This window comes from Cryptococcus neoformans, chromosome 1, assembly GCF_000149245.1.
Source record: "Cryptococcus neoformans var. grubii H99 chromosome 1, complete sequence".
Lineage (NCBI taxonomy): Eukaryota > Fungi > Basidiomycota > Tremellomycetes > Tremellales > Cryptococcaceae > Cryptococcus > Cryptococcus neoformans.
Window position 1 is genome coordinate 2117954 of NC_026745.1, and position 14728 is coordinate 2132681.

General features: G+C 48.9%; 7 protein-coding genes; 3 read left to right on the plus strand and 4 right to left on the minus strand.

Moving 5' to 3' along the window:
- Positions 1–257: 257 nt before the first annotated feature.
- CNAG_00800 (nicotinamidase) lies at positions 258–1632 on the minus strand. XM_012191043.1 has 4 exons: positions 1252–1632; positions 981–1190; positions 704–912; positions 258–648 (listed from the first exon to the last, which is right to left on the minus strand). Exons 1-4 carry the CDS (start codon positions 1414–1416, stop codon positions 462–464), a joined length of 771 nt encoding a protein of 256 aa, XP_012046433.1. The 5' UTR covers positions 1417–1632; the 3' UTR covers positions 258–461.
- Positions 1633–2178: 546 nt separating this feature from the next.
- On the minus strand, positions 2179–3536 carry CNAG_00801 (hypothetical protein; the record flags this gene model as incomplete). The annotated part of the gene is made up of 5 exons (XM_012191580.1): positions 3335–3536; positions 2952–3221; positions 2743–2888; positions 2555–2684; positions 2179–2495 (listed from the first exon to the last, which is right to left on the minus strand). Exons 1-5 carry the CDS (start codon positions 3522–3524, stop codon positions 2179–2181), a joined length of 1053 nt encoding a protein of 350 aa, XP_012046970.1. The 5' UTR covers positions 3525–3536.
- A 713-nt stretch (positions 3537–4249) lies between these two features.
- On the plus strand, positions 4250–5326 carry CNAG_00802 (calcineurin-binding protein). XM_012191581.1 has 2 exons: positions 4250–4630; positions 4687–5326. Exons 1-2 carry the CDS (start codon positions 4320–4322, stop codon positions 5123–5125), a joined length of 750 nt encoding a protein of 249 aa, XP_012046971.1. The 5' UTR covers positions 4250–4319; the 3' UTR covers positions 5126–5326.
- On the minus strand, positions 5262–8863 carry CNAG_00803 (solute carrier family 24 (sodium/potassium/calcium exchanger), member 6). XM_012191044.1 has 7 exons: positions 8599–8863; positions 8231–8537; positions 6282–8144; positions 6019–6209; positions 5888–5936; positions 5731–5827; positions 5262–5663 (listed from the first exon to the last, which is right to left on the minus strand). The coding sequence occupies exons 1-7, from the start codon at positions 8764–8766 to the stop codon at positions 5399–5401; spliced, it is 2940 nt and encodes a 979-aa protein (XP_012046434.1). The 5' UTR covers positions 8767–8863; the 3' UTR covers positions 5262–5398.
- Positions 8864–9000: 137 nt separating this feature from the next.
- Positions 9001–10940, plus strand: CNAG_00804 (Gtr1/RagA G protein Gtr1). XM_012191582.1 has 8 exons: positions 9001–9096; positions 9144–9165; positions 9216–9249; positions 9305–9395; positions 9477–9845; positions 9904–10169; positions 10248–10454; positions 10567–10940. The coding sequence occupies exons 1-8, from the start codon at positions 9073–9075 to the stop codon at positions 10691–10693; spliced, it is 1140 nt and encodes a 379-aa protein (XP_012046972.1). The 5' UTR covers positions 9001–9072; the 3' UTR covers positions 10694–10940.
- CNAG_00805 (hypothetical protein) lies at positions 10800–13479 on the minus strand. XM_012191583.1 has 4 exons: positions 13282–13479; positions 13166–13221; positions 13013–13112; positions 10800–12957 (listed from the first exon to the last, which is right to left on the minus strand). Exons 1-4 carry the CDS (start codon positions 13432–13434, stop codon positions 11041–11043), a joined length of 2226 nt encoding a protein of 741 aa, XP_012046973.1. The 5' UTR covers positions 13435–13479; the 3' UTR covers positions 10800–11040.
- Positions 13480–13612: 133 nt separating this feature from the next.
- On the plus strand, positions 13613–14654 carry CNAG_00806 (hypothetical protein). XM_012191584.1 has 4 exons: positions 13613–13824; positions 14081–14151; positions 14249–14348; positions 14501–14654. The coding sequence occupies exons 1-4, from the start codon at positions 13768–13770 to the stop codon at positions 14534–14536; spliced, it is 264 nt and encodes an 87-aa protein (XP_012046974.1). The 5' UTR covers positions 13613–13767; the 3' UTR covers positions 14537–14654.
- The last annotated feature ends 74 nt before the right edge of the window (positions 14655–14728 follow it).

The window sequence follows — 14728 nt, forward strand, 5'->3', positions numbered from 1 at the left end:
TTCAAATATAAATTTCCTAATTTTTCCTTTTACCTTATATCCTGTCGCGCCTTATCTTATTTTGATTCCGTTTCCTTATTTTGTATGGGGAAAATTAGTGGGGGCGGATTAGATTAACAGCGTGCATCTGAGGTCGTCCTTACCTTATTCACTCTGCTAATCAAATTTCGCACGCGATTTCCACATGTTTCGCACATGGATGTCTGGAGAAGATCGAGAATTTCGGGACCACAAATTTCGTCCTCGTCCCTGATTGGCCGGCATTGCACCCATGCATATCCCAGCTGCCCTGCATCTCAAAAAGGTAAGTTCAAATATAAATTAGAATCCCCATACATATTTGATGGCGGTGGTTCACGCAAAAATAAGATAGGCGGAAGTCGAAAAAATAAGGGAATTGATATTTGAAACGTACTACTATCAACGCAACTGACGTTATATAGAAGAGTTACATATACAGATCATTTGATCCATTCCTCCAACTTTGTTTCCCATTCTTCTCCATTTCTTCCGAGGATAATCCCACCAACGGACTCGACAGCTTCGAAAGTTTTGCCTTCACACTCGGGAGAAATTGCTCGCATGGCAGGGGCAAGAAGAAGGGTCGGGAAAGATGATGATATTGAAGACAGTGCGGTTTGAAAGACACTGTTGGGATGTTACCATTTGGGATCTCTGGATCTCTCCAAGAAAGGTGGCTCACCAAAAGTCTGTAGCTATTCCAGCGATAACCACTTTGTTGACACCTTGAGCCAGTAAAAATTCTGCTAATTCGGAAGTTTTGGGAGGAACAGTCTCTACATCTTCGGTTTCAGGTCCTCCATGAGTACTGGGTGGAGGAGCAGGTGGGAAGGGCGTGGGAAGCACGACACCTTGGAAAGCAGAGTACGCTTCGAGTTTACTGTGGATGCCCTGTAATTACCACCACATTGAGCCAATGATTCTAAACACAAAAGGGAGGCCCAGATGATACCACGCACTTTTCGAACGACGCGTACATCGCCTCTCTTCGCCAGTACCTTTGCCAACCCAGGTCCGAGGTCTGCACCGGCAGTACCTTGTATACAGTGATCAGGCCATAGCGTCTGTATGTAAGACTCGCCGTGGGCGTTGACCAATGGCAACTGGGTATATGCCTGATTGGGTGGGTGAGCCGAAGCAAACGATATATGACCCTTTGGATGATAGTCCTGCCATTATGCAACTCGCGTAAGCACCCTATACCCCATTAGAGGGGGGAAGAATACCTGCCTGGCTCACTACGACCACTGCCCAGTCCCATTTCCGGTCGAGCAGTCCAGTTATTACGGGCAAAACCTCTCTCCCGTTTGGCACTGCCAAAGACCCCGTGGGCGGCAGAAAGTCGTTTTGAACGTCTACGATAATTAGTGCCGCGCTGGTAGGCTTACTGGCCATATTTGGATGTACGGATGCATAGACAAATTGTTGAGTTCTGGTTGGGCCGAGGATTATACGGCCGTTCGTCGTCATCGGGTAAACAGGTTCGTATGTGGAGTTTCCCCCTTGGCCACAGCCCGACGGCGTTTCAAATATAAAAGTTAAAAACTTGACTTTTTTAGCTAAGATCGGTCTTAGTTTTTAACCTTTAGTTAAGGTTTGTACAGAGAATTAGCTAATAATAGCCCCTTTCAAACATAGAATTAGCCCGTTTCAAATATAAATCCGCGCCGCAAAATTACACAGCTGCTGAACCCTGATATCAGACTGAGACTAGGCGCGTCTGATGATTCCGCGAGATTAGGACCCGTCCGTCCTAATACCAGCCTATGATACATTAATTGTATCATTCTGATACATTAACCATACACCAACCAGCTGGTATCATTCTGACGACATTTCATCATAGGCTCGACACAAGCCCCTCGACGGGCATCGATCGGTCTCCGAGGGGGAGGGTCAGGAGGAGGGCTAGGAGGAGGATTAATTTTGAGGCAGGGAAGGGGACAGTAGTGAAGTACGGTAGTGGGATGTATAAAATTGGCTCCTGCATGAAGAATGTGTGACTGTAATGCAATAGAAGCGCATCCATGCATAGGCATGAGGCAGTAACATACCCGGCAATTGATGTGGCGAGCGAAATATATTATCAGTCCCATGTCATCTGATATCATACTGATGCATGTCTCGACATCAGCTGATGCATCTGAGCTAACATAATCACCAAGTCGCTTGTGCCAATTCCTCGTTCCCAGAAGTGTGAGAGGGGAGTTCGGGATGTCGGCGCTGTAAACAGTTTTTGGCGATATGTGCAATATGGAGATTGAAGGTCGAACTGAATGTAGTCGCGCCAACCTCTTCTATTGTTGAGAAGTACTCATGTACCTTGGTCATCTTCTGTTCTTCCCCGGAAGTGGGTCGATACTTAGTCGGTCTTCCATTTCCATTCGACCGCGACGATGTGAGGGCATCAGTGATATGGCCAAAGAGCGCATCGCGATGTGGAGAGTTGGCGGATAGGGTCAACATGATTCGCTCTTTTAGGTGATAGAAGTCTTGAACCACAGCCACCTTCAGCAATGCTTCTGTAAGGCACCTGCGGTAATCGCAGCAGGATCCACAACAATTCCGCCTTCATTGGCGAAGTCAATACCAGGTTTCTCACATCGCATAGCATATTCGGACACCGGCGCCTGAATTTCAAATGATGCATTTGAGACCAAAAACTCCCGTCAAAGGTTTAGCTTTGAGACAATTTATAGAGTGGAAATTTAGCCATAATACAAGTCCTTTGTCTTCATTGACATCCGTAAGGAGACCACCGGCAAATGGATTGACGACACTTTTAACCCCAGACGCTGGGTTCTTCAAACTATGAGCAGATGCCTTGTTAACTACTTTGACTGTCGCATCCAGCGCTAGGATCTTGCCTGAGGTCACCGGAATAATATTAGCCAGTTAGCGGTGTGCGAATGGAGACAAATTGTCCTTACCAGCCAAAGTGCGACTATAGGTCATATTCTCGTCTATCCTCTGCCGCGTGATGAAGTCTTCATACGCCGCTCTAATCAACTGAGCAGACATAGACGGGTTGATCTTATCTTCAACACTGTTGGGCTCAATTTTCGTCATCGTTACCGACGCATTCATTTGCAGTACCGCGTCTAAGAGGTGGGGAATTTCCAGCGAACTGCGATACAGCTCGAGAAGCCCGCGCCAGAGATGAAGGATATTTGGTAGGCGCTGAGTTAAGATGACGTTCTCTGGGGGCAGCTTCGTAGTATTCCGTCTCTTTGCGAAGGTTATATAACATGTGTAGTTCTGTATATTGCTTGATAAGATTCACATCTCAAGGTAACGCGGGATAATGGCTCACGCTTTAGTCCTTCTTTCAGTTGGCCAAAATGGCATGTAGTTCGGAACTCCACAATCATGTCATATAATTCTCGTGTGAGAGCAGCATTGGAGGTGAAATGAGGAAGCTCCCCTGTATTCAAACCAGATTTCATCATTCCACTTGCGCTCCAGTAAGCTGTGTTGTTTTGCTCACCTTGCCGCCATGACATTTGGTTTGATCAGTAACTGTCAGTAGTCGGGGAAACTGCTTTGTGAAGATCACAGATATACTGAGGACTAATTGTCCTTATGTTGTTCATCACTCCATAAACTTGATGGAAAGGCTTCCATCCTTTTCGACTGACACGCCATGTGTATCCTTCATGTGGGCTGCGGCACAGGTTCATGCCGAGGAAGACGACAGGGCGGATCAGAGGAGCCGGTTCAATCAAGGACACAAAAGAGTTGTTAGATATGATACGACCGCGAAACTGCCGTTCAGATATCGTGGGCGGCATGAACATAGGACCATAAAGGGGCAAAGATGGCGGAGCAGGTAACGCCTTTAGTCATGTCAGTGGACGAGAGCAAGCAAGTCCGAAAAGAAGCAATGACCAAGGATATGGTTACCTACCTCACTCGATTTTGATTGCACCCTCTCCAATATCTCAACATACTCTATCACTCCCGCTACAAAATCCATTTGCTCTTCTGTCGCTACGCATCCAGACTTCTGCCATGTCTTTGTCTGTTGTTTAATTCTAGCATCTGAAAGGTCGCCATGCTTGCTACTATCATACAACCATTTGTTGGTGTCCTTCTTCGAAGAACCCTGAGTCTTGCTCGTTATCGCTGCGAGCGTGCGCTCTCGTCATCATCTCCCCGTCGGCTGCCTCCACCCTCCACCGAATAACGCAGCTTCATCAAACCCTCCCCTGCTTTGCTCTCTTCATCTCTTCTACAAATTCTCTCCATATCCCCAGCAACATCTCTTCAACTGTCTACATCAAGAAGGTCCTGGAAAAATGACCATAAGCTCACCGCAAAGACCCAACGGCCAACCTATTGAGCACGAGCCCACCAACACACTCGCCCTCCTTCTTCCTCACCCTACCCTGTTTGCACCTCCAGTCCTCGATCTGTTGCGCGCACACTATGAACATTTCGGGAGAATAGTTCACTGGGCTCCCGTAAGGGGATTCGGAAGGGCCATAGTAGTATTTGAGAGCGAAGAAGAGGCTGAAAATGCGAAAAGACAAGGTGATTGGTTGAAATTGGACGTTCCTGTGGGTGGCGAGGAAAAGGTCGATAATGAAGGAAAGTTAAAAGACATCGAGTATGTGGACCTATCTGAGAGTTCTGTGATGCAGTAAGCTTACAGGGCATGAACAGGCTGGTCCTTCGATTACACTACCTTCCACCGACAACCCTCAACCCCGACCCAGCCACCACGCACCTTGCACCCCCTCCTCTTCCACACAACTTTCTTATCTCCCCACCAGGTTCTCCGCCTGAAGGCTGGGAACCCGCAGCGGAAGAAGCCCCTAACCGGATCATCCTTCCTGAGGATTTGCAACGTGCACTGGAAACGCTGGAGTTAAATAGTGGGAGCAAGGCAGATGATGGGAAGGAGATCATCTTGGATGAAGGCGGGGTGAGAGTGCAAGTGGAGGATACGACCAAGCAGGAGAGATACGGTGGGGAGGATTATGAAATGGGGGAGACATTGGAATCTGGGACTGGTGCTTGGAATCTTCCTAGTCAATCTGGCGGTATGGGTACACCTGCCTTTGGTGTGAAGATTATGCCCACGACAAGGCCTCCTTTATGATCCACCATCGCCGGAGTCTTGGGAGAAGCTGAGGGAAGAGTGCGGTGTAAGGACTTAAGGCATTATGAGCGAATGTCATGACCTCATGTCAGTCAGCATTGTATATGTACACTTTTTTGTAGACCCAATCCAATCATCTCGAAACAATAATACAAATTCATGCAATGATATAGAACATCTCATGTATATCATAGAAATTACATATGCTCGATAAACAATTGTATCTTACAACAAGACTCTGATCATTCGTGGCGTGTATAATCATTAAGTCGATTAATCTCTCCCAGTCTTGAGCTCTACGCCCACGTTCACCGTCATCAGTATGATGTAGCCCGCTATGAGACATGCCGCCCAATGCCTATCGATCAGGTATCCATTAAGAGGCACAAATATGGCGGTAGCCACAAGCATGAGGACGAGACCAGTGGCCGAAACCCACAAGGTCGGTGAAAAATCGACAATGATGGGTGAATGGGGGGAGGAAAAGAGGACGTGGTAGGTACCTGAACCGCCGACACCGAGAAGGAGGTTAAGCATACTTTTTTAAGTAGATGGCAGGTCAGTTGACGAAGTCTCAGAATGAGTCAAGGTGGGGAAAGACTTACGGGCCACCGAAACACGCAGCATAGGCCATCGCCGGGGCAAACTGCGCCACAGTGACGTTGGCTACTAGGTCGGCAAGAGAATTTCCCACAGCAAAGACTTAAGATGTCATTAGCATACTTTGGATGTTAAAAAGCATTAATCTGAGTGAGAACTTACTGGTGAGGCCAATAATTGCGTCGCTCAATCCCAAAATCTCTCCCAACGTCTTCACATGACAAGTCAGCAACCTGCAATTTGCGCACATAAAGGCTCCCAAAGAATGCCAAAAAAAAAGAAAACAAACTTACACTCAGGACATCAACCACCTCATCGGCAATTGCAGCAATCCACATCATACTGCAGATAAACCCTGCAAAGCATCTCACCAAACGCCACGGTTGAGCTGTCCCGTCTTTACCAAACAAGAGGACGGGGATGGCGATGATGAGGCCGGCGACGGAGGATCCGAGCATGACCCATTTGAAGTAAGTTTGATTGTCTTTGGTGGTATCAGCAGCATTCCTTTATAAATAGAGGGGTCAGGGTAAGGAACCGACATGAATAAACGTACTGAACATGATGAAACAGCAAAAAGCAGGACCCAAGACACATTGTGTCGCGACGAGATACTTGTTGAATTCCATTGCCTGCTCACACTCTTCTTCGCATTCTTCATCGATCTCCTTTCCTTCTTCCCTTGCAAAAAAGTCGTCTTCCTCTCCATATTCATTTCCATAGCCATCTTCCTCTTCGTTTCTCGCTGGGCTCAAGTCTCCTGACCCTAGATCCCCTTCGTCCCCGTGTCCAAATTCCACATGCTGGTTCATCCGACTCTTAGCAGCGTGGTAGATCCTCCCCAGTGGAGAATGAAGCGGAGAGAAACCGTGGTCTACGAGATGATGGAGTTCTTCACCTATTTGTGGGTTGAGTAATCGGTCCGCTTCTTCTTCGCCTTGATCATAATCATACTCTTCCCCTTCCCCATCTCCATACGTTTCATCATCTCCATCAATATTGCCATCTCGGTCATATCCATCACTCAAATAGTCACCATCTAAATCGCCATCGCCCCCACCTTCATATTCATCCCCGCCTTCAAGTCTCACCTTACCTTGCTCCATTTCATTCCCATCATCCACCACAGGTAAAGTCAAAGTTAACGCCAAAATGGCGGGGACGGACATGATGGCGAGAATCATGCCGAGTACCGATTTGTGCCGGAAAGATTGAAGGGAAGGAAAAAGGACACGAAGAGCGATTTTGATGTTTTTGTGAATCTTCTGACGCTTTGAGGTGGTGGAGCGTGAAGGAGGGGTAAGGAGTAAAGGTGAGGAAGAGGTATGTCCGGAAGGGTCGACGATGGATATGGAAGGGACAGGCGGTTTGTGCGATGAGCGTGTTTGAGAGAAACTGTTATCAGGGATGACCAACTTGGCTAAGCTGGGTTTTGACCTTGTGGGAGACGTCTGTTCCGAAGGGGTAGTAAAACCAGGTAAAGGAGTAGGCGGGTGACCGGTTTGGTCTGACCAAGGATTCAGCTCGGAAGAGCTTATACCTAACCCTACAGGAGTCGGTGCCTTTGTCTGATCGCCCCCTTCTGAGGAACGAGGTGATGCGGGGATAGGGGAGGGGGCAGAAATGGTCCGTCTGCGGTCTCGATCCATAATGTCGACAGAGTGAATGGACGATCTTCTTCTTCCCCTTATGGAACTTGTTCTTCTATCCATCCCTATGGCTTGCGGCTGGAACGCATATCCTTGAGAGATCGATCTCCTATGGCTATGGCCTGCAGGTCCAAAATAATCCGATCGCTCTCTACCACCGCCTGGGGTAGGTGTGCCACCAGGGCTATTAGACCTCGTACTAGGCTGAGTTGAGCCTTCTCGTCTTAGTGAATTGACAACGTCTCGGAATTCGACGGCACCCAAGAGAGACATGTTCGCTCGTGGTGTAGGGAGATCCAAAGGCTCGCTATGATAATGGTGGGGAATGAGGTTGGGGTGAGAGCGTGATGTCCGTCGTCGAGTAGGGGTTTCGCTCCCAGGAGTAAGAAAGATAGCTTGCTCCCTATCGGCGGCTTGGATAGGGACAGGCGAAGGGGGTTCCATGGACGAAGGCGGTAGGGGACTAAGACGGCCGTTTACGACCATTGGTTTGACTAGTTGAGAGATGGAGTTTGATGATAGCTTGTGTTTAAGCCCCTGCCGTCTTCTTATCCGCCTCATCCACCAACTTTCAGAGACGACAACCCCAACATAGACAACGTACAGGCCTACCATTGAGCCTGACTCGGCAAACGTGAGATGGCCATCATGGAGGGCGACGATGAGCATCAAGACGGCGATGGTGAAGAATATGACATCCCTTCGAAAGGCATTTTTAGGGACGTGGAAAGGGCGGATGAAGGCGATGGAGCCGACGACTATGGATACAACTGTTTTCGGGTATCATGTTAGCAGCGTGGACCGAGTAACCGTGGAACAGGTGGAAGAAGCATTGGAATTCAAATGTATAACGCACTGAAACTAGCAGCTCCAATGAGCTCCCCAACGGCCAGTCCCAATGTCCCGCTACTCATAGCAGAAAATGTACTGAACACGTCTGGGCTTCCATTACCGAAGGCCAAAAAGGTGACTCCGGCTGTGCTCTCGCTTAACCCCAGATATGCCGCCACTGTGGATAAGTTGGGACAGAAAAAGTCGGAGGCTGATATCCCAATAAAGGAAAAGAGAAAGGCGAGGATGAAGAGGAGGAATAGAATGAATATGGGTCTGTAGGTGAGTGGAAGTGCGTTGTACCAGTCAAGATAGGGGAAGACGAGGATCGACTGGTGCAGTTAGGTCAGTAATGCGGAAGATCTCGAGTTTACAAGTTGAGAGTACACTCACATCATCATCAGAAGATATACCTTCTTCTACGAAACGTTTCAATAGTCCGACGTTCCTTGGTAATGTCCGTTCACCGATTCGGCGAGTGGTATTCAGGAGGATGGTATGGATGGATATGCTGGCTGCGAGAAGGAGCCAAGTCCTCCTCCTCTGATTGCTCGGTGGCATTTGCTATAGTCCTGAATGGTCCTTATGGCCTGGTTTCGAGTGTTATATGGTCAGCGACTTCCTGTGGTCATACTCCTTCTATATGTGTTAATCGCAACGATACAGACTTGAAAGGATTTGTATTTGAGAAGGCCAGAAGCGGTGAAGAGGTCATGACGTAACAACACGGGACCAATCACCACCCTTATCTTTGCAAAGATTCCGCGTTTGTTGTTGTTCTATCAGACCTTGTGTGCACCACATCATCAGCAACTCATCGATAATAGCAGCAGCACTGAAGGCAACAGCATAAAGGATTAGATCAACATGCCCCATGCTGCAAGGAAAAAGGTCAGCTCAGTCCGCATCATCGTCATTCACTATTGACACTCTTGCAGGTGCTCTTGATGGGCAAATCAGGTAAATAATTAACAGACTGTTGGGATAAAAAAAATGTTAACATTATGTAGGATCCGGAAAGACATCCATGCGATCAGTCATCTTGTAAGTAATCTAGCTATTGGATAGAACGACCAACGCTGACTACTCCCTGATTCAGTTCAAACTTTAGTGCAAAAGATACTCGAAGATTAGGAGCTACCATCGATGTTGAGCAATCTGCTGTTCGCTTCCTCGGTGGGCTCGTGCTGGTACGTTTTAACTGAATTCGCAGATGCATTGCAGAGAGACAAAGGCAGACAGGAACGCGGGCTGACTCCCGATCATTTTAGAACTTGTGGGACTGTGGTGGTCAATCCGCTTTTGTAGACAATTACCTCTCTTCCCAAAAAGATACCATCTTCTCAAACGTCGCCGTTCTCATCTACGTATTCGATAATACCACTTCCGAATGGGAATCTGATATTACGTATTTCGAGGAAATCCTCCTCGCCTTGCGTGAGAACTCGCCAAATGCTGGGGTGTGGTGTTTGATAAACAAGATGGATCTGGTAGATAAGGAGGATCCAAAGAGGAAGAGGTATAATGAGCGAAAGGAAGAGTTGATGAGGGTGAATGAAAAGGTTGAAAGGGAGGTGGGAGAGCAAGGGAGGGAGATTACATGTTTCCCAACAAGTATCTGGGATGAGTCGCTGTACAAGGTGCTTCTTCATCTTATATTTCAAGGAGGCTGTCTTTAACTGACATTCATCTTTTCAGGCTTGGTCATCAATCATCCACACACTCATCCCAAACATATCCCTCATAACCTCCCACCTCACTTACCTCCGAGACCTCTGTTTATGCGTGGAAGCAGTCATGTTTGAAGCGGAAACATTTTTGGTCATTGCTAAATCCGGTTCACCACTAGATTGCGATCCGTCCGATTTGGATGCTGTGGAAGCGAAGGCGGGAGCAAAGGATTTGGATAGACAGAGATTTGAGAAAATTTCAGAGATTATAAAAGGTTTTAGAAAAGTCTGCCAGTATGTCTCTCCTCTCCTCCCTTCACGGAGTATTGTCGTTTTTGTCCTTCCGCCCAGCTAACCATCGATGGTGGACAGACGTAATCACGAACGATACCAAGGGTTTCAAGCCAAGTTCGACGCATGTACCGTCGTGCTCGAACCGCTCTCGAGAAATACATACATCCTCTTGGTCTCTAACGATCCGAGGATAGAAACAGGCGCAATGTTGTATAATATACATCGAGCGCAGGCGCATGTGGCAGAGTTTGGAGCCGGTAAGATTGTGTTGGAGAGGAAATGCGGGTGAGTCGTAACGTTTCTGCGCATTGATTATAGCGTTTTTTTGATCTTGTGTTTTTCTTTGTCGTTGTGAATGAATGAGTAAATGGACTGATGAATGATTTCGAATCTTTAGGATATGTAAACGCGATCCAAAAGCCAAGTATGAGTGTAAAGACGAAGATGATCCGAGTGTGCCAGCGTGGGATGCAGTAGATAAAAAAGAGGCACCGCTGATGCAGCCAAGCACCGGAGCGAAGTGATCAACTTGATTGGTAGTGTGATTGGTAGGCGGTTGTGGTCGGTATGAGGTATCTGTGGAATCAGTGGATCTTGGTACGTACTGAACACGGAATTCAGAAAAGAGGAAGAAAGGTTAAAAGGATGAAAGAAGATAGTGTAGCCATCGTTTGTGTTTATATGTTATAGGTTTTTCGCCAGCAATACAAAAAAGAATAACATAGTAGTGATACAGCAAAGGCATAGTAAGAGAAACTCCACTTTCGCAGCAAAAGACCAAAAGGAGCAACAAACTCGACAAAAACCAAGATAAACCTACCAGAAAAAAAAGAAAAAGGCATTAACTAAAACCTAACTAAAGCTCGCATTTTTATCCAAACTCCGCCATCAACCTATCAAACTCTTCTGTATCAATCGCCCCCCCACCATTTCCATCTCCTCCAGCATCACCAAAATTGAAATCACTCATATCGATCCCTCCCAAATCCCCGAAACCGTTACTATCCATCCCTCCCATCCCTGCAAAATTATCCATCCCGCTCATCCCTCCCATGGAACCGAGATTGAGATCGAGGTTATCCAATCCACCACCACCGCCCAGGCTATCCATACTATTCCCGATCCCACCGATATTATCCATCCCCCCTAGGTTATTCGAGAGATTACCCATACTATCCATCCCGCCAATGTTACCAATGTTGCCGAGCATAAAGTTTTGTGCAGGGTCGGTTGTGGGGATGGATGCAGATGTAGATGTAGATGTGGATGTGGACGTTGGGGTTTGGTTCTTGTTCTTGTTCTTGTTCAGATTCTGATTCTGATTCTGATTCTGAGACTGAGACTGGATTTGATTTTGGTTCTTGTTTGACAACTGGGTCTGAGGCTTGGCTTGTGATTTAGCTTGGGATTCAATCTGTGTTGTCGTTCCGGGTGCGGATTCGGATTCGGGTTTAGGGATATCATCTTCCGGCCGCATAGTGGAGATGATATCATCTGCCGCTGCGAATAACTCGTCCAAGGTTTCTTGTTTTGCTGGTCCCTGTTGTCCTAGCTCGGTCGTTGCACCAGTGTTGGCGTTGGCGTTGGTATTTGTACCAACTTCAGTCCCAGTGCCAGGATTGATAACATCGGTAACAGGCCGAGTGTCCTCGGCTCCTGCTGTCGCGGCATTCGACACGGGATTAGAATCTCCTTCTGCCAATCCTATTCCCACCCCGGCCCCGGTACCAGCCCCAGGGGTTCCAGTACCACTAGCCCCTTGGAACAACCCCGCCAACGCAGAGAAATCATGTTCCGTGTTCAAACCAAAGTCTAGTGTCCCGGTGGCTTTACCCCCATCTGCTGCATTTTGGGCCTGCGAGTTTGTAAAAGCCGGAAGAGAAGGAGGCTGGTCCTGGTTGATCGTAAGATTAAGGTCGGTGGAAAACCCGAGCGAAGCGAGGACGTCGTCTGCGAGGGAAGATGGTTCTGGTTCAGCTTGATTTTGGTTCTGATTTGGAGTCTGGGTGGCAAGTTGCGATTGCGATTGAGGTTTTGAAATACCGGCAGCGTCGTCGTCAGTGGTAAGGTCGATGACATCTGCATGCTTTTGCGCTGATCCTTCTTGTCCCTGCGCCTTTTCCTGCGCTTGCACTTGCCCCTGCACTTGCCCCAAGCCCAACCCTAGCCCCCGTCCCTGCTGCGGCTGACTCTGGTTGTTGATCTGGGTAGAAGTATTAGCGGTGCCATCGAGGTGGATCCCGAATGGTGTTGGGTCGCCATTGATCAACTGATTCAATTCGTTGAATCCTAGAGACGAAAAGTCGACTGCCCCTGCTCCTGCGTCTGTGCCTGTGTCTGTGCCTGCGCCACCCCCTCCCGTCACGGTCGGCCCGTCGGCAGGGATGGCGGTAGAAGACAAGGTTGCTGCCGGTAAAGTGGGCGGCGGAACAACGGGCGCCTCTTGTAACGCCTGTCCTTCAAACGCAAGACTCGACGCAGCCCCCAGCGGGATTGGGGATGAGAACCCACCCATCTGGGCGTGCGTTTGCGCCTGCGGTCCATGCGTCTTTTCCGGCCCGTTCTGCAGGCGGGCGGCATCGCCAAGATGGGCAGGGATCGGGAGAGGTGCCTGGGCGGATATCTTGGATGCCTGCAGAGAAGAAGTGGCGGCGGCGGAGGCCGGGGAGGAAGACTTGGCGGGGAGCGGGGGGATGGCAGGGGTGGGTATGGAAGTTGCGAGTGTGACTGATCGGGGGAGCGGAAGCGGGGGAGTCGACGAAAGGGCCTTTGGGCGATCGCCTTTGGACTTTGTGTACCGTGTTAGCGCACTGGCAGGGCAGGGCAGGACAACGGAGACCTACATCGTCCCAGTGGATCTGGGTGCGCAAGCTCTCGTACGCCCGCCAGGAAAGCTCTAGTTGCTGCTGGAGCTGGACGGGTACTTTTGTGTTCTTCAGTCCTCTGCGCTGTAATCAGCCCCGTATCCTCAGTCTGAAAAGCTTGAATGCACCGACATTCTTCGCGAGTAGTCCATATACTGGAATATCAACGCCGCTTGAACCACCACTTGCTGCAGACAGAACCGTCAGCCATCTCACCCCCCACCCGCCGAGATGACGACGGCACCTACCGAATAGAGCTTCTCTACGCTCTTGAGCAGATCCGGCTCACCAGCCACACCAGCATCATCATCCCCAGCCCCTGCCTCGGCATGTTTCGCCCGTTTCGGATTCCGGTCTTCCATCTCCGAGGAAGGCCGTTTCTTGACGCCGCTTGATGACATTCTGGCTATCGACTAGTCATCTAGTGTGAGTCGGTGTGAGACAAATGATGGTCGATCCAAAGGAAGGGCGCAACGGCCGGGATCAAGTCCGTCCGTCGGTCGCCTCCGAGGCTGCCTCGCGGAAATGTTTCAATCTCCACCACCACTTTGAGAAAATCATGCATATTTTGCCACGTCATTTAGGCACGTATTACATAAACTGACCTCACCACCACCCGCCCAGGCAACAGCCCGCTGCCTCCCCCGAATTCCTCCCCCCTCCCCCCTTCTCCAAGCCACGCAATCGACTTTCCACGTAAACAGCTTTACATTCACCAAACCACAGCCACAAAAATGATCGCTCTCCGTGCTGCCACCTCTGCCCGAGTCGCCGTTTCCAGGGCCCCTGCTGTGAGTTTCACAGAGCATTACCAAGTCATCCCTCCTCTCTCCCCTTTTCGCTGGTGAATGTGTGCTGGCGTATCGTTGCTGGGGATGTGTTTGGTGTGCATGACTGGACTGGATAGCGTAAGAGAAGCTAGTACTAACGAGCGTATCCATCTTTTCCTCACATCGGCTGTGCTGGCCCTTTTCCCCTCCCTCATCTCATCTCCACACCTTCACCATCCAACCCACGTATGACGATCTGGTGTTACTCCGCTTGCAGTCCATGTTTGTCCGATACTATGCTCCCGACGTCAGGTCCGAGGGTGCTACCGCCTCCTCCACCTCTTTCCAGTGAGTCGCCCATATCAGAATCTTGATTCATCACCATGCTGGAACACGGGGCGTATAGCTGACTTCTTTTCCCTTTTTTCCTTTTCGCCTGGAATAGCGAGCGAGAGCAGGCCAAGGAGGCTCAGTACGTCAGGCAGCGAGAGGCTGAGAAGCTCAAGGCTGCCAAGGCCAAGCTTGCCGAGGCTCAGGCCGAGGTTGTAAGTCGTCTCCCTTCCTCTTTCACTCATCTATATCCATTACCATCCAATCATCTTTCTCCGCAGAGGTGTATTAGTTACATTATTGGAAGTGTGGCCTGTGCTGACGAATGCCTTTTTTTTTCTTTTCTTTGTTGGGCGATACTTTATAGGAGAAGCAGCAGAAGGTTGTCGACTCCCAGAACTAAGTGTTTAAGAGTGTAGTGTAGTCAAGGAGAAATGCATGGAATAGTGGGATAGGGATCCTCTTTTTGGCAGTCGAAATCAGCAGGTAAAAGAAATGGATTATTCGTGGATGACACTTGCACTGCACTCGTTTGAGTGATTGAATACTGCCAGTAATAATCATACATGCGGTGTGTCGGGGTGAAGCGGGATGG